The sequence below is a fragment of the Pristiophorus japonicus genome, chromosome 10, assembly GCF_044704955.1.
Source record: "Pristiophorus japonicus isolate sPriJap1 chromosome 10, sPriJap1.hap1, whole genome shotgun sequence".
Classification (NCBI taxonomy): domain Eukaryota; kingdom Metazoa; phylum Chordata; class Chondrichthyes; family Pristiophoridae; genus Pristiophorus; species Pristiophorus japonicus.
Window position 1 is genome coordinate 30,038,066 of NC_091986.1, and position 15,640 is coordinate 30,053,705.

Consider the following 15,640-nt stretch of genomic DNA (forward strand, 5'->3'; position numbering starts at 1 on the left):
CGCAGATTTTCGAATTTTAAAATGTATTTTGAATTATTAAATTTAAGCGGATATGTTTTGCCTCTTTTTTTAATATCTCACATTATTAGAAAGAAAGTGTTGGTAGAACTGATTGGCTACTCTATCTGATTAATAGGTTCCTGATTTAAAAGTGTAGGATCTGTGTGTAGGATCTCTCATATCCATATGTATCCTCCCACATATACCCCCCCCCCCCCCCTTACAACACCGATGGGGCAGGGTGGAGGCGACCTAGCGTAGCTGGGAAGTTAATCTGCTGATTCCTCCAGATCTTTCGCAAAGAGACTGACAACGTATTGAGATTAGAGGAATGATCTGCTTTGATTTATTGTGGAATGTGTGTGTGTGTGTGGATGGGGGGAGTTAGTTTTCAGTTTGATTGGGGTGTAAGCTTTCGGTGCAATAATCTGGAGCTACGCTCTATTGCGCTGTGATCACAGTTGAGCCGGAGGATTTGTACTACCTGAGTCACTGCTGGTTTGAAAGTTGATCTCTCTCTCTCTCTCTCTATTTCCATTACATTGCAATTATTAGATCAGAGAAGCTATTTATTGTAAACTTGTGCCGTCTCTCTTGTAGCTCGCTGTCCTGGCTATTCGGGCAGAGGAATCGGCGTGCCTTTCTCTCTCTCTCTCTGGATGCGAGTGGAAAGGGCGCTATTTGATTTATTCCTGGCTGGAAAGTTAATTGCTCCGCCCCCGGGATACCGTGTGACAAGTCATTTCTCCTTTTGATGTTTATGTGTATGTGTGTGTTATGTGTGTGTTTGTCGGACAGTCCTTCTGCTTCTCTCCGCGTCTCTTCCGAAAAATAACAACAATAATAAGTTCAACAAGCCAGTGGGGGACTGCAGAGCCAAGGACAACTTTGAGCAGCCACCAAACCCACCTTGAACATTTTGTTTAATGCATGTGTGTTGATTTTTCTTTCTTAAAAAAAAGAATATAGTCGAGTGGATTTTTCCTTCCCCTCTCCAAATTCTATATGTACCAGCGACCATGGCCGTCCCGGTCGCCCTGATTCCACCAGCCCCGGTGAATCAGACTCCGATTTCGACCCCTGCATCCTCCTCCTCCTCTTCATCATCCTCTTCTTCCTCGTCCCCTGCCATCTCGTCCATTTCTGCCTCCTCGGTGGCGGTGGCGGCGGCGGCCGGAGTTGCTGGAGCCGCAGCAGCAGCAGGAGGAGGAGGAGGAGGAACGGGTCCGGGACCGGGACAGACTTTATTCCGGGCTGACGGCAGCTCCAAGCCGGTCTACTCCACGCCGTCGCCGGTAGAGAACACGCCGCAGAACAACGAGTGCAAGATGGTCGAGCTGCGAGGGGCCAAGGTGGCGTCGTTCACCGTGGACGGACACGAGCTCATCTGCCTGCCCCAGGCGTTCGACCTCTTCCTCAAGCACCTGGTCGGGGGGCTTCACACCGTCTACACCAAGTTGAAGCGGCTGGATATAACACCCGTGGTCTGCAATGTGGAGCAGGTCCGCATTCTGAGGGGTCTGGGCGCCATCCAGCCCGGGGTCAACCGCTGCAAGCTCATCTCTAGGAAGGACTTCGAGATTCTCTACAATGACTGCACCAACGCCAGGTAAGAGTCCCATCAGGGAGACGGGCATGGCATGGAACGGGGACGGGGGGGTGGGGGGCGATGGGCACTCAGAGGTGGGCAAGAATGGACATGGACAGGGGAGAACAGAGGGTGGCTACTGAGCGACCAGACCAGACGGGAGATAGGCACATGGGAGGGCGATCAGCGAAGGGGAGCTATCTTTCCTTACAAGTCACCCCTGCTTGCTTCCACACAACCTCCTCCCCTGTCAATTTCACTCCCCTCCCCATTGAAAGCGAAACTTTTGCACTTTATTCGTAATGGAATTCACGTTCATCGAAAGCGAGAGCACACTTTTAAAGTCAAGGAGGAACTGACAAGTTATAGACGAAACCGCTTTATGTGTCGACTTCGCCCAAGTCACAAAGGTTAAAGTTTACGTGGCAATTTCGAATAGGACCCCCCACCCCCTCCCCCTCCTTCTCTCCCAACCTCCATTTCTCAGGGTGTGAGTTTCTAAAGTTCTCCCCGGCCATTTAACCGCAGCTCCGGTAGGTTCGACTGCTCTGAGCAAACTCTCCCAAACTCAGCCCAGTGTTTCTGTGCGGAGTGCTGCAGACAGGCAGGGGGTGTCACCCATCCTAGCGTTATCGGTGTCCTCTTGTTTCTAGACTAATCATCATCATCGACACTGACCAGTTCTGAAAACTAAAGCAGAATTACTAATATATATATATATATTTTAAAACATGCTCCTGGGAGTTATTTACTCCAGGCGAGAGTACATTAGCTGCGGATCTCGCCTTTCCAACACCACCTGCTGATCTTATCAGAGACCCGAAAGTGAGGTGATATTGGCAGTCCGACCAAACAGTTTAAGCATCCTTGGTCTGATACGAGGTATATTGTAGCCAAGAGTGACCGACTTTCAAATGGAATCCACCTGAATGGGTTTTCTGAGAACTTCGAACTGATTTTAAAGGATTAACGTTTGCACACAAATAATGCCCCAGTACGAGTGAAATTAAGTGCTTAAATCCGTGCCGTTGTATGTAGGGCAAGAACAGGTTCAGTATGCTGCCCTGAAAGTTTTCCAATAATATGTTCTTTTTAAACCTGATCACGTTTTCAAAAATGTAAATCCCAGATGACAACTTCTGCACCCGTGTCTCTTTTACTCTGAACAGAGCTTTAAACAAACGCACGCCGATTTATAGTGTCTCTCTCACACACCTATCTCAGAACAATTGACTGCTCCATACTATTCCCGAGAGAGGGCATATGACCCTGCAACCTTCCCCTCCCCTTCAGAACAGGCAAGACTAACTTTCATGCGAGTTACCTGTTGCAAGGAAATCGAGAATCACACACATGATGTATTTTACAGTAACAAACTTTGAAATCTTTCATAAAGAGTTGTCTTTACTTTTGCTGTCATCTCAATTCAGTCCTTGTCAGGTTTAATCTTACTTACAAAAGGTTTCAGTGCATTACATAGTCCTTGAGTAATAATTAGCCACATCAGTCTAAAGGGAGATAAGATGCAATTGGCAAAAACCCTTGCACCCCCACCGCCCCCCCACCCCCAGTACGAAATGTGAGGTTTTCATGAATAAATGTTTCAACTAATAAAAACCCATTGATTGTATTCTCACTTACACGACGGGTTCTAAAATAACAAGCTGTACCAGATGGCTGCCAACAATGCGCCTTTACACCACCCATTAATAGCTTTACTTTGATCTTTTTATGCTTTAGAATATATGGCACATCACTGCGTTCTTACATGTACATTGTACTGTGCTCTTTAATGATCCATATCAATTTAAAAGAGAGTCTGGCTGTATCACATGTTGTAAGGGAAACATTCACAACACCCACATTGATAATTCTTTCTTTGCCTGATCAGGTTTCTGTTGATTTAAAGTAATAGAACCAGTTCTGTGTTTTTTTTTGTAAGTGACTTTTTGTAATAATAAGTTGAATTCATATTATTACAAAACAACCAAGTGAACAGGGGTATCTTTATACACCACATGAATGCCTCATGCGTTACTTTATAACAGCTTTTCCTTAATGCAGTAATATGGGATGGGCATAATATTTTTCTATCTTTTGCTACTATCCCGTAGCCTGTTATGTTCAGCTGAAGGGTCCATTAGTGAATTAAAAGTGTTGGTGTCTTCTCTGGCACAATGTAGTCCAGTGTTCAAAAGAATGATCTCAGTTCATGAAAGAGTTATTTTAAAATATGTTTCCTTGACGACACCCTTGTTGAAAGTTATCATAGTTTTTGTTATATGTAAGGACAAATAGATGATCATTAACCTCTCTGACTGAGAATTTCACAATGTTCTGTAGCTACTGCAGTATGGTTCTGCTAGTTTTAAAATGAGACTCCTCTTTTTGAAAAATAAAGGAACGTTACACTGCTCAGTTTTTAAAAACAATCATATCATAGAGAGCTTATACCAAAAGACAAGGATACAGCACCCTGCTTAGCCACCTTTGTCATTTAATGCTTGTTGATGCATAAAGAGTTACAGAATCAATTTACTCTCCAGATGAGCAAAAGTTAATGCAGCAAAATTATTAAAATAAATTCATACAGTGGATCAATGGCTGGCTGATTTGAAAATCTTAACTTTATCTCACCTCCTGTTGACAACAGTATTTATTCTTTGCTATATGTAAGTTTGTGATTTCTTTTGATCCAGTGATGGGCGTAAATACCTACAAAATGTCAAATAGCTTACCAAGTGAACAGGGGTATCTTTACACACCATATGAGTGCCTCATGCATTACTTTATTGTAGCTTTTCGTCAATGCAGTAATATGGGATGTGACATAAATTGACAGTGTGGTGCTAGCAAATACATAACTGATTGATTCAAGTCTGAAAATATTAATCATTTTTTTCCTTATTGCTGTAAATTTGCATGAAAAGGTTTATTTATCACTGACTGCAGTTTTATATCTTAATGATCATTAAATCTTTGAGTAGTGGACTGGCATTGTGATTTTTAAAGAGTGTCGCACACAAGGACCCATACATGGAGTCAATCTGCTTATCAATTTCATTGGCTGTTCTTATTAGGATACAAGAATCCGTTTTTAATCGGGTTAATTTTTAACACCAGGGTTATAACATATAAAGTGGAACATTCCCTAGAATAAAATTAATCTTGTTCTATAACAGTACGTTATAAAAATTTTCAAGTCCAGTATTCTGCACACATTATTTGAATAGCTGAATATATAATCAAAAGTATCTATATTTTTGGAACATGTATGTGAGCTTAAACGGAATGCATTACATGGTATTTTACTGGTGTAGTAACAGTGTATATTGCCTATTGGGTCCAGAAATTATACTTTGCTGTTCAATGTGTATACTGTATATACTTACACATTTCCTCTCATTGGCAGAATGATTTCCCAGGTCATCATACACATTAGTTCTTGACTTGAACACTACATTTTTCTATTAAAATATTTCATTGAGAACATTTTTTTTCATTTTTGGCAACAATTCTCAAATTATACTGTTTAGGTATACAGTAGATTTTAAGAAAGCCCAAGAATATCCCTGCTGAATTTCTGTCCTGGTACTTTCAGAATATCCTTAACCTTTTCACTTGGATTCTCTGTATAATTTCAAACTTATGAAGCTGACGTCTGAGACTCTGTAATGTCTCACATTACCAAGTAAAATGAGAAACAATGTACAGAACTGTGGACACTTTTAATTTTCAGGAACTTTTCAAATAGACTAACACATTAAAATTTGTTCCACATCATGTTTTTCTATTAAATAAATGTAACTGCTATCCATTAAAAGGTTCAAATTACAAGCTCGGATATTGTGTATTCTCTTACTTATAAAAATAGTGTTGTATTTCAACTGTTTGAACAATGAGATACAGAAATTTCAAATCCTTGTACTTAACTTACCGAAATTGTACATTCTTCTTGTTAAAAGCAATTTCCAAAGGATCACTCAGTTTAAAGAAAAGCTGAACAATTCTAGAGAAAACCAAATCCACTCAATGAAACAGTAAAATGTCATGTACATAATGCACAAAGTCCAATAGGCACAAGAGCAAGAGTTCCCCAACAATAAGATTGTTGATGGTTTGAGATGCTTAGTTTGAATTTCCATAAAAAATGCATTACATAAAGTGGCAGACTGAAAACAAAATAGTTTTTATTATAGTTAGCTGATGCTTACAGATATATATAATCATTCGGTGATCTATTATGTGTAATCCAGCGAGTTGTTCCGATTAGACTTTCTACAAGAGAGAAGTACATATAATAGTTGGTAGAACATTCTTCCAACTGTCATATATACAAGCATCTTGAAGAGTGTAACTCTTTCATGCCTGCTAACTACTCAGTGTCTAGTGGCAATGCAGCAATAAGCTAAGACAGAGGTTAGTTACAATATGTAACATGTTTACTGCTGATAATGTGACCTGATGTTCTATAGGTTACCTGCACTCAGTCCAGCGTCTCTTAATGAGAGGAAGGGTAAGAAGGAAACAGCTGTGCCAAAGTTTGATATCAATGCAGTGTTATTGAATTGAGATTCTATATTTTATATTGTCACGTGATACAAATTGAGATTTTCTTTTTATAATGGATATAGGATGGGAGGTTATGTTTATGATTAAAGAAACCACAACTGACATTGGGAGGCAAGCAAGACATAAGTTGAGTGACTGCTTGATTCCTTGTGTTGGAGTTTTATCTGATTGACAGCAACACAGTTGAATATAGGAACAAAAAAGATGATTTAAAAATAATAAAGGTAAAATGACAATTGATGCTGATGGTTTGGGAAGTAGAACTTCTGGATAAACACAACTTACTGTGACTACATTCTGAGTCATAGGGTATGAAGAGCCATAACTTGTTAATAAGGAATATGATAATCTGTTGATACAAATCTTGTGATGCCAACAAATATTTAATCAGATTGAAGGATGACCTTGTATAGTTAGGACCCCTTTTATTATGCTAACTGGAGTCGCCCTTAGCTTTTTCTTTGTGTTTTTCTTTGTGAAATAAATCAGCTTTATTGTTTCTTTCTGTGTTCAAATTAAGCAGTTGCTTCCAGGAGCCACAGCGGAAATGAATCTAGTGTCAAAGAATTTGTTTAAGTCATTTGGAACAAAGATATTCCTACATTTTATCTTTTCAACCAAATGAGTTTCACATTCAATGTAACAGGTTTTGAGAACCATTGTAAGAAGCATAGTCATTAACAGGAAAAGTGCAGTGAGGAATCTTGAGAGGGAGAGATTTCTGAGGCCTTATTGAATAAGCAAAAGTGACAGGAACTGGTTACATGACTCTCTGCTGAACTTGAGTGAGGCTGCGCATTCATAAAAGTTGCTTTCATGACATAATTTCAGATTGCAAAACAAACATTTGTTTTATACACTGTAATAAAGGCAATCTGTAGTCATCTGAAAGCTGAAGTCTGAAGGGCCACACATTGAATTATATCACTGAACAATAATCAACAATTTTATATGCAGTACTTCCAAAGTCTGAACATTTCAAAGTTAAGTGCATTTAGATTAGAATCAGTACCAGAACAATAATTAGGTATTGACAATAGGAGAACTGTAATTTGGAAATAATAATTGCAATAAAATCTGTGCGTGTATGTATGCGGGGTGGGGGGGCTGGCCTTTCTTTAAGGCAATGATACATGGGAGTTTAATGGCAGTGGGGTGCTTGGCTAATACTGCAACACTCAGGCCTATAATTGCATTTGAAAGCACCTGGTAGTGGTTGGGTTAGATTGAAATCAATCACTTTCACAAACGCTCTGAACTATTTCAGGAACCATTACATCACTGCTGAAAGTGCAGGCGTACACACAATCGACATGAAAGACATCTTCAATCAGATTGTGAACAGATTGGATCCTCGCACTGTAACATCTTGGGTAGCCATTCCTCTTTCAGAGGGCTGCTAACTGATTTGTTGTTTGCGATGCCATTCGGTGTCATCCAATAGCTTGTCAGCGATGTACTCCTGCTGCCAAGACGTGTCATAAAAAGGTCATGGTTGCTAAGCGGTATTTCAAATCAAATCACGTTGAAAAGGCTAGATTAAAGGGATCATATCCCTTCGGCTGGTTTAAACAAGGTGGTGTTGCAAACTACCAAATTCAAACAAAAATACCATTCTCCCTTGTAAGGTATTTTAAATACTGTCAGTCAAAGCAGATCACAGTATTTCTAGGTCACGTGGCTCCAAATGCCACACCCATTTGAGATTGAGACTTCAAAACTGTAAGTGTTCTTCACAGGCTTATTGTATCATGGGAATTAAAATGAAGATAAAACAAGATAGCATTGCTCTAAATGTCAAACCCATCCTCTGACTTTCCCCCAGCCAATCTCTTTTAGTCTTAAACGAAGCAATTCTTTTTTTTTAATCATATAAATCAACTTTAAGTTGAAATTTGTGTTCTTTACCTGAAAGTAAAGTTGTAAAAACCTTATATTCACTAGAGCTCTTTAAGTCAGTTGCATTATTTGTGTGGACAAAACTTCTCTGCTGCCGTTATCTGTAGGCAAGTAAGAACTCTCTAATGCGGGGACACAGGGGGAGGGGTGTGAGAGGTAAGAGAGGTTTTCAGAGGAGTGAATAGGAATGATGCTATTGCGGTCATTTGATATTGTTGCATTGAACTGACACTATTCTTCCCTCAGTCTAGCCACATGCGGGTTCTAATGGGGCTGCCAGTATTCTAACATTCATAGGACGATTGGTTCGCGGAGAAGGCACTCTGTATTTCACAGCGACAGTGCAGAGGGACTGTGTCGGTGTGAGAGAAAAGACAAAGGCAACTTTTTTTGTTGCCTGATCCATGTAGATGTTTATTTTATGAGGGAGCTGCGCAGTTTTTTTCCATGCCCCCCCCCCCCCCCCGCCTTGGGAATTGCTGGATCAGATTCAGATCATATCGAGTGTAAATGGGTGCTAAGATACCAGTCACCCAGCAACCGCGACCAAATGGGAATTGGGATAATAACTTTAAAAAGGAACGGCATAAGGCTGATCGGGGTGGGAACCTGGAAAATCAGACAGCGTACAACACTCTCAACTGGCCTTAATACCAACGAAGGCAAATAGAGCCAATAGAGTCATTTTTGTAAATTATTTCGTAGTTTTGAGCTCAGGCTCTTAATAGATGGCTCTGGAAAACATACATCTCCATTAATTACCATACCGTCTTCAAACACGCTCCCTTCAGTCAGAGTCTATAGCACATTGACAACACCGCCAGTGCTACTTGCCGTTCACGGCTTCCAGAAGCGGAGACAGTTCCGATTTCATTCATAGCTGCAAAATACAATTTGCGTTTCGAATGATGCAGGTCCCGAAGTAGGATGAGCTGAGGCCATAACAAAGTGCAACTTTAAATCTTTATCAGCTCACTGCTTCGAACTGTGGTGCTGAATTGTTTCTTGTAGCCTTGAAAGGGTTAATACCTTTACCTCGCAGGATTTGCTGTCTCGCAAAGCCGCCACTAACGCTGTGCTTAAAGGGAACACAATCTATTGGTCCGTGCTACCTTAAAGTGATAGTGTTTCACTACCCCCACCCTTCTCTCCTCCCGATCCCCTCGCCCTTCCCGAATCATCCTCCCTTCCGCTCCCCCTACTCCCCTCGCCCTCCTTCTCCCTTCTCACCCCTCTCTCCTCCCCTCCCCTCCCCTCCCCTCTCTCACCCCGTTCTCTCTCCCCTCCTCTACTACCCCTCTCTCCCCTCCCCCTCCCCACCTCCCCCTCTCTCATCTCCCCCTCTCTCCCCTCCCCACCTCCCCCTCTCTCCCCCTTTCCTCTCCCCTCTCTTCCTCCCCCCTCCTCCCCCCTCCTCTCCCACCCCCCTCCTCTCCCCTTTCCCCCCTCCTCTCCCCTCTTCCCCCCTCCTCTCCCCTCTTCCTCCTCTCCCCTCTTCCCCCCCCTCCTCTCCCCTCTTCCCCCCCCTCCTCTCCCCTCTTCCCCCCCTCCTCTCCCCTCTTCCCCCCTCCTCTCCCCTCTTCCCCCCCTCCTCTCCCCTCTTCCCCCCCTCCTCTCCCCTCTTCCCCCCCCTCCTCTCCCCTCTTCCCCCCCCTCCTCTCCCCTCTTCTCTTCCCCCCCTCCTCTCCCCTCTTCTCTTCCCCCCTCCCTCCTCTCCCCCCTCCCTCCTCTCTTCCCCCCTCCCTCCTCTCTTCCCCCCTCCCTCCTCTCTTCCCCCCTCCCTCCTCTCTTCCCCCTCCCTCCTCCCCTCCCTCCTCTCTTCCCCCTCCCTCCTCTCTTCCCCCATCCTCTCCCCTCCTCTCCTCTTCCCTCCCCCTTCTCTTCCCCTCTTCTCCCCTCCTCTTCCCCCCCTCTTCTTCCCCTCTTCCCCCCCTCCTCTTCCCCCCTCCTCTTCCCCCCCTCCTCTCCCCTCTTCCCTAATCTGGTTAGGCTGCAATTCACCACTCTGAATAATCCAAACGGCATCACCAATACCTTTTTATCATGCACCGACCTTCTCAAAATGTCCAATGCACTGTCTTTAACGATTCAGTTGACTCGTTGTGAAATAATTTTCACAGAGAAGAGTGCTAATTGCATTGTAATATTACTGTCATGTTTTTTTTGAATGCATTACTGCTGGGTAGTGAAGAAGCAATTACAATGGCTGAAGGCAGGTTCTGCTGGTGTATCAAGGCTGCCCGGATCAGGAGCAAAAAATATATATAAGATGTGTAACAACTGACCTGGATTTGATTGTCAATTGTGTCTACCTCCCCTCCAAAAAAAAACCTAAATAAATCTAAATGAACATATCACTGCTCCCTTTCACTTCAGTGTCAGGATGCCCCGTGTTGCTGACATCCTCGCGCCGAGAAGACTTGAAGGAGACAGAGCCCGGGTCTTAGGCTTGTGTTTAATATGGTCACGTACAGAAATTGATTTTCTTCAGAAATTAATTAATTTTTCATATCGCCCTAAGCTGCAGTTAAAAAGAGTGCACACTTGCCTGTTTTTTTTTGCAGAAATATTGCCTAATCATATTAATACGATTGCCCCAAGGATGAAAAGATAATTGTACAAACGCATTTGGAAATATGTATCACTCAGTATTTATGATTAAATTATGCAAATCGCCCATCTCCCATCCTTTCCAGCCCCAGATCCTCTAATTAGGATTGATATGCTGAATAGATGTAGCTGAATCTAGAAACAAGCATGACCAAACAGCAGAAAATTGGAAATGACAGGGCTGGAATTTCAGAAACCATCTTCCCCGCTCCTTTCCAAACTTGAGTGGTGCAGTTTAGCTACAGGAAGGAATGTTCCAATGACCTGTCAGTGCTCCAGCCATTGTTAGCACTGGGTAGTCAAGAGACATTCTAGCTCTGCCGGCTCCTGCTTTCCAACTGCGGGATGATGAATTGCTGTGTTTAATACATTTCAGCTTTTGTCTTGCTTTTTGAGGGGGAGACAGACACAGTCAAGAATTTGAGCGGCGATTACCGAAACAGCTCCGGTCCCTCTCTCTCATGCACAAGCCTTAACCCTGGGAAGGTGAAATTCAACCCACTGATTGCCTTGGGGCTGAGCATCATGTCGACCCCCAGTTGTTAACCCTTCACGTGAGATGTGCAAGAAACAGAGGACCTGGTTAGCAGCGGAGATCTGGAAATCGTTATGAACGATCTGCTGGCCTGTCTAACTGACTATTTCCACAGCGAGTGTTTTTTTTTGTTTGTTGCAATAATGCCCTCCAGCCCCATTCGCTGTTGAAAATATCTGCTGCAATCGCTGCTTCTTTGATCTGCAATCTGGGATGGATCTGAGGACATCTCGAGATAAAAAGAAGGGAGGGGGGTTGTTTGGGTAACACAGAGAAACTTCGTGCCACTTGCTGTGGGAGTATTCAATACTCCCATTTATATAACCACAAACTTTACTAACATACTGTCAAAACACGGTGTGAAATGTACTTGTGTTGCGTTTACAAATTGCTAAAGTATAAAGAGGGAGATTTGCTTCTCTGCTTACCGCTCTGCCTGTTGTCTAAATAGATGCCCCATATGGTTAGCACAATAAACACTCTGATTAGCGTTTTTTAAGACTAAAACTGTACAAACATCTTATTTAATGGGGCTGCATGTGACTCGAATGATCCCTCGTAGTAGAGTTAGGAGGCTGCGAGATTTGATCACTTTTTGAAGGATCCAGTGGGCGCAGGCGCACATCAGCCTTGTTTTGTCCAAAAACAATGATCCTGAAGAAGTAATTTCATTCGACTGTAAAATAAAGGAGTTGATGTGCATGTTAGGTGTCTATTTGTCGACCTCCCCCCTCCCAATCGTTTAACTGACATGTTACAGGCACTACATGGCCCTCGATTCCTTTTGGATCGGACCATTTATCGCCACACCCCCAATACCAAATTATTTTGATAATTGCCAATCAGATGTAAAGGTGCCTTCCTATCTTGCACACAAGGGTGGAGTTTCCATACTAAGTGGTTCGATGCATCTGAGCAGTTACCATAATGATGGAGTTCAGGTATTATCAAAGTTGGGGTGGGCTGGATTTAAGTGCGCTCTGATCTTAAAGCCACGAGGGTTTTTTTTCCTAGGGGTGGACGGTTTTTCAAAGGTGCTTTCTGTCTAGTTACCATCTCAGATCGGAGCTTTGAAACTCGTCCAAAATATTTAAACTAAAAAAAAGGCAGAGTCAAATTTCTCCAACATGTTGGATGCATGAGCGAGGAAAGTGTTTGCTGCACAGGAATTTCGGGATTGCAAGGCACAATTCGCTGACGCCATTGCTCCTTTGAAAACAAGACGTGTATTTATATAGCGCCTTTCACGTCCATCGGTTGTTCCAAAGCGCTTTACAGCCAATGAAGTACTTTTTAAAGTGTAGTCACTGTTGCAATGTAGGAAACACGACAACCAATCCGCGCACAGAAAGCTTCCACAAACAGCAATATGACGATGACCAGATAATCTGTTAAGTGATGTTGACTGATGGATGAATATTGGCCAGGACACCGGGGATAACTCCCCTGCTCTTCTTCAAACTCTTTTACGTCCATCGGGGAGAGCAGAAGAGGCCTCGGTTTAATGTCACATCCGAAAGACAGCACCGCACTGGAGTGTCCGCCTGGATTTTTGTGTTCAAGTCCCTGGAGTGGGACTTGAACCCATAACCTTCTGACTCAGAGGGGAGGGTGCTACCCACTGAGCCACGGCTGATAAAAGTGCAACATTAGCAGAGATGATCAGAAAGTTCCCTGTAATTATAATACAATACTGAAATTTGCTAAAGGTACAAAGGATGCCATTAGAGAATTTGCACTATATTGACTAGTTTAACTGTATGAAGGAACACTACCTAATATTCTGGCTTTTTTTTGCATGCACATTAGAATTGCTACCATAATATTTCCCACTAGCAATTACTTGCTAATGAGCAGCCCTACTGGCATAATAATTATGAAAATAACACGAATAGATAATAAGTATACTGCTGCAGAGAGAATGGGCATCTCCGCCACTGCTCATCATAATAATTCCCAAACACTAGTGCATGTATTAATGAAGTCCGAGATATTAGTAAATGCTGGAGGCAGACAGAAAGTTTCCTGAACCTTGCAAAAGTGTAATGATGACCTTGGGGGAAGGGGCGGGGGGAATAATGCAAGCTAATATTTTAACAGCATTAATAATCGTAATGGCAGAAAAAAAGAACATGGTTGTTTAATGACATGATAGACGGTCGAGATTGTGTTTTTTTTAAATAGTCAGCAATTTAAAAGCCGAAGCCTGACATCAAATCGTTTAATATATCAAAACCAACGCGAATCGAAGAAAAATGCTTAAGCAATCTTTTGCAAAGTGCAGTGGGAATAGTAAAAATAAAACATGATAAATAAAAAGGTCTCCAGTCATTATTCCCCAGTGCTCCCGAGAGCTGCTTAGATGGACTTTCTGCAAAAGCTTAATGCTGTCCCATCGGAGAGTTCTATCCCTGCGCGGTAAATAGAATGTGAAATGTTTCACCAGCACAAGTTTAAAGAGGTTCACATGATCCTTCAAGGCCATCATTTAGCAGAGTGATTTATCTGGTGTCGTCCGCGGCTTGCAGATTGCGGATTGGTTATTCTGAATGGAGACTGAATTAAGTTGAGCTGACATGCCATGCCAATAAGCATTGTCTTATTATTGAAGCGGAATTCATTTCTGGAGCGTGGTGATTTATTGCGTGCTTTGCAATTATGAGCAGATGACCTGGTTCTTTGGAGGAAAACACAAATGATTTTCATGGCTCGAAACATATTTTTCAGGCATTACCTTTCCATTACATCTTTTTTTAAAATATGTACGTACGGGCTCTGGGCAGCTCGTCCGGTTCTGAAGGAACTTTTAGTGACACAGGGAAGATGCTAACTGAGTGGAACCACAACTGATTCCATCAGGGCCTTCGATGAAAGCATGCACTGCAAGGTTGATCTCCTGCAAAATTGTTCTGCGAAATGTGCTATAAAATGGTGTTAGTGAGAGAAGATCACAGACAACATTTAGCCTCAGTACACGAGGTAACTAAGTTTATTAAAGGGAATCGGTGTAGATTTATAGAATGATGCCATCAAACCTGCCAGGAAAGAATGGCTGAGCTAGGAGGACAGGAACACCAAGGGATTTCATGTTCCACTTTTACTCTGTAGGATGTCTTAACTCAACACTTAAACCATCATGTTGGTACTATGCGATCTACTCCATATAAGAACATAAGAAATAAAAGAAAGACATGGATTTATATAGCGTCTTTCACGACCACCGGATGGCTCAAAGCACTTCACAGCCAATGAAATACTTTTGGAGAGTAGTCATTGTTGTAATGGAGGAAAGGATTTTCATGTTGTAATGTAATAGGAGCAGGGGTAGGCCATTAAGATTCTTGAGCCTGCTCCGCCTTTCAATGAGATCATGGCTGATCTTCTACCTCAATGACACTTGCCTGCATTATCCCCATCTCCCTTGATTCCTTAATATCCATATGCGGTTGCAAAATAATCCAGTTTTTGGGTGTGATACAGAGCTACTGGCTTGAGCTCAAAAGAGGTCATGGGTTATCTGAAAAGTTTTCAAGGTTGCTCAGCTATATAACTATAAACACCCAGCCCGACCACCCACCCTTCATGCGCTGGAGCAGAATTATGAAACACGGACAGGGAAGAAAGACACCCCACCCCACCATCAGACAGAGTTTGTTTCCTTTCTATTAAACAAGTCAATTCATTTCACACAGCTTCTTAGTATTTAAGCAATTAAAGAATCATCACAGACTGCATAATTGGGATTGGAAAGGAGGTTTCACTTTCTCAAAGACCTCAAAAGTTCTGGGGATCAAAAAAGGCTTATTACAGACGAAAGAAAACTTTGAATTCAGGTTTAAAGAGCGTTATCAGCAGCCTTCTTTGATTTTATGTAGTCTATGGATGTCTCACGGTATTGGCTTCCAAAAATAGTACTTAGATGGTGGGTGAAAACAATTAAAATAAATTCAGCTGGAACACTCTGTCCCTGCTACCTCTCTTCACCTTCAAAGGTCTTCTCAAAACCTACCTCTTCATCCATGTTTTGAGTCACCTCCATTGTTTTTATTCCCCTCTCTTCCCTTTCCCCATTCCTTTCCCCTCCCCTATACTCACTCCTCCTTTTTCCCCTCTCTCCTCTCCCCCTTTCACCCTTTTCTACTTTCCATCTTACCCCTTTTAACTTTTCCTCTCTCGCCCTCTCTTCCCATTTCCCCTCTCCTTTCCCTCTTCCCCCCCCCCTTTTGCCCTCACTCCCACTCTCCTCCCTTCCCCTCTCCCTCCTCTGCATTTAAGGAGAGGCTAGTTAAGCATATGAGAGAGAAGGGAATAGAGGGTTATGCTGATAGGGTTAGATGAGGAAAGACGGGAGGAGGCTCAAAAGGAGCATAAATGCTGGCATTGACTGGATGGGCCGAATGGCCTGGTTTTGTGCTGTATATCCTATGCAATCCTGT

The 15,640-nt window shown here is 42.6% G+C and overlaps 1 protein-coding gene across 9 annotated transcripts in view; it reads left to right on the top strand.

Annotated features, from left to right (window-relative positions):
• The first annotated feature begins 495 nt into the window (after positions 1–495).
• Positions 496–15,640, top strand: part of dachc (dachshund c) — a 662,558-nt gene continuing 647,413 nt past the window's right edge. For 3 of the 9 annotated variants that reach the window (XM_070891743.1, XM_070891741.1, XM_070891747.1), the window contains exon 1: positions 498–1,609. In XM_070891743.1, the coding sequence (XP_070747844.1) occupies positions 1,020–1,609 (590 nt within the window). In that variant the 5' untranslated portion in view covers positions 498–1,019. Of the gene's footprint in view, positions 1,610–15,640 lie in introns of all 9 variants that reach the window. The other 6 variants (XM_070891742.1, XM_070891745.1, XM_070891744.1 and 3 more) reach the window with 3 other exon arrangements.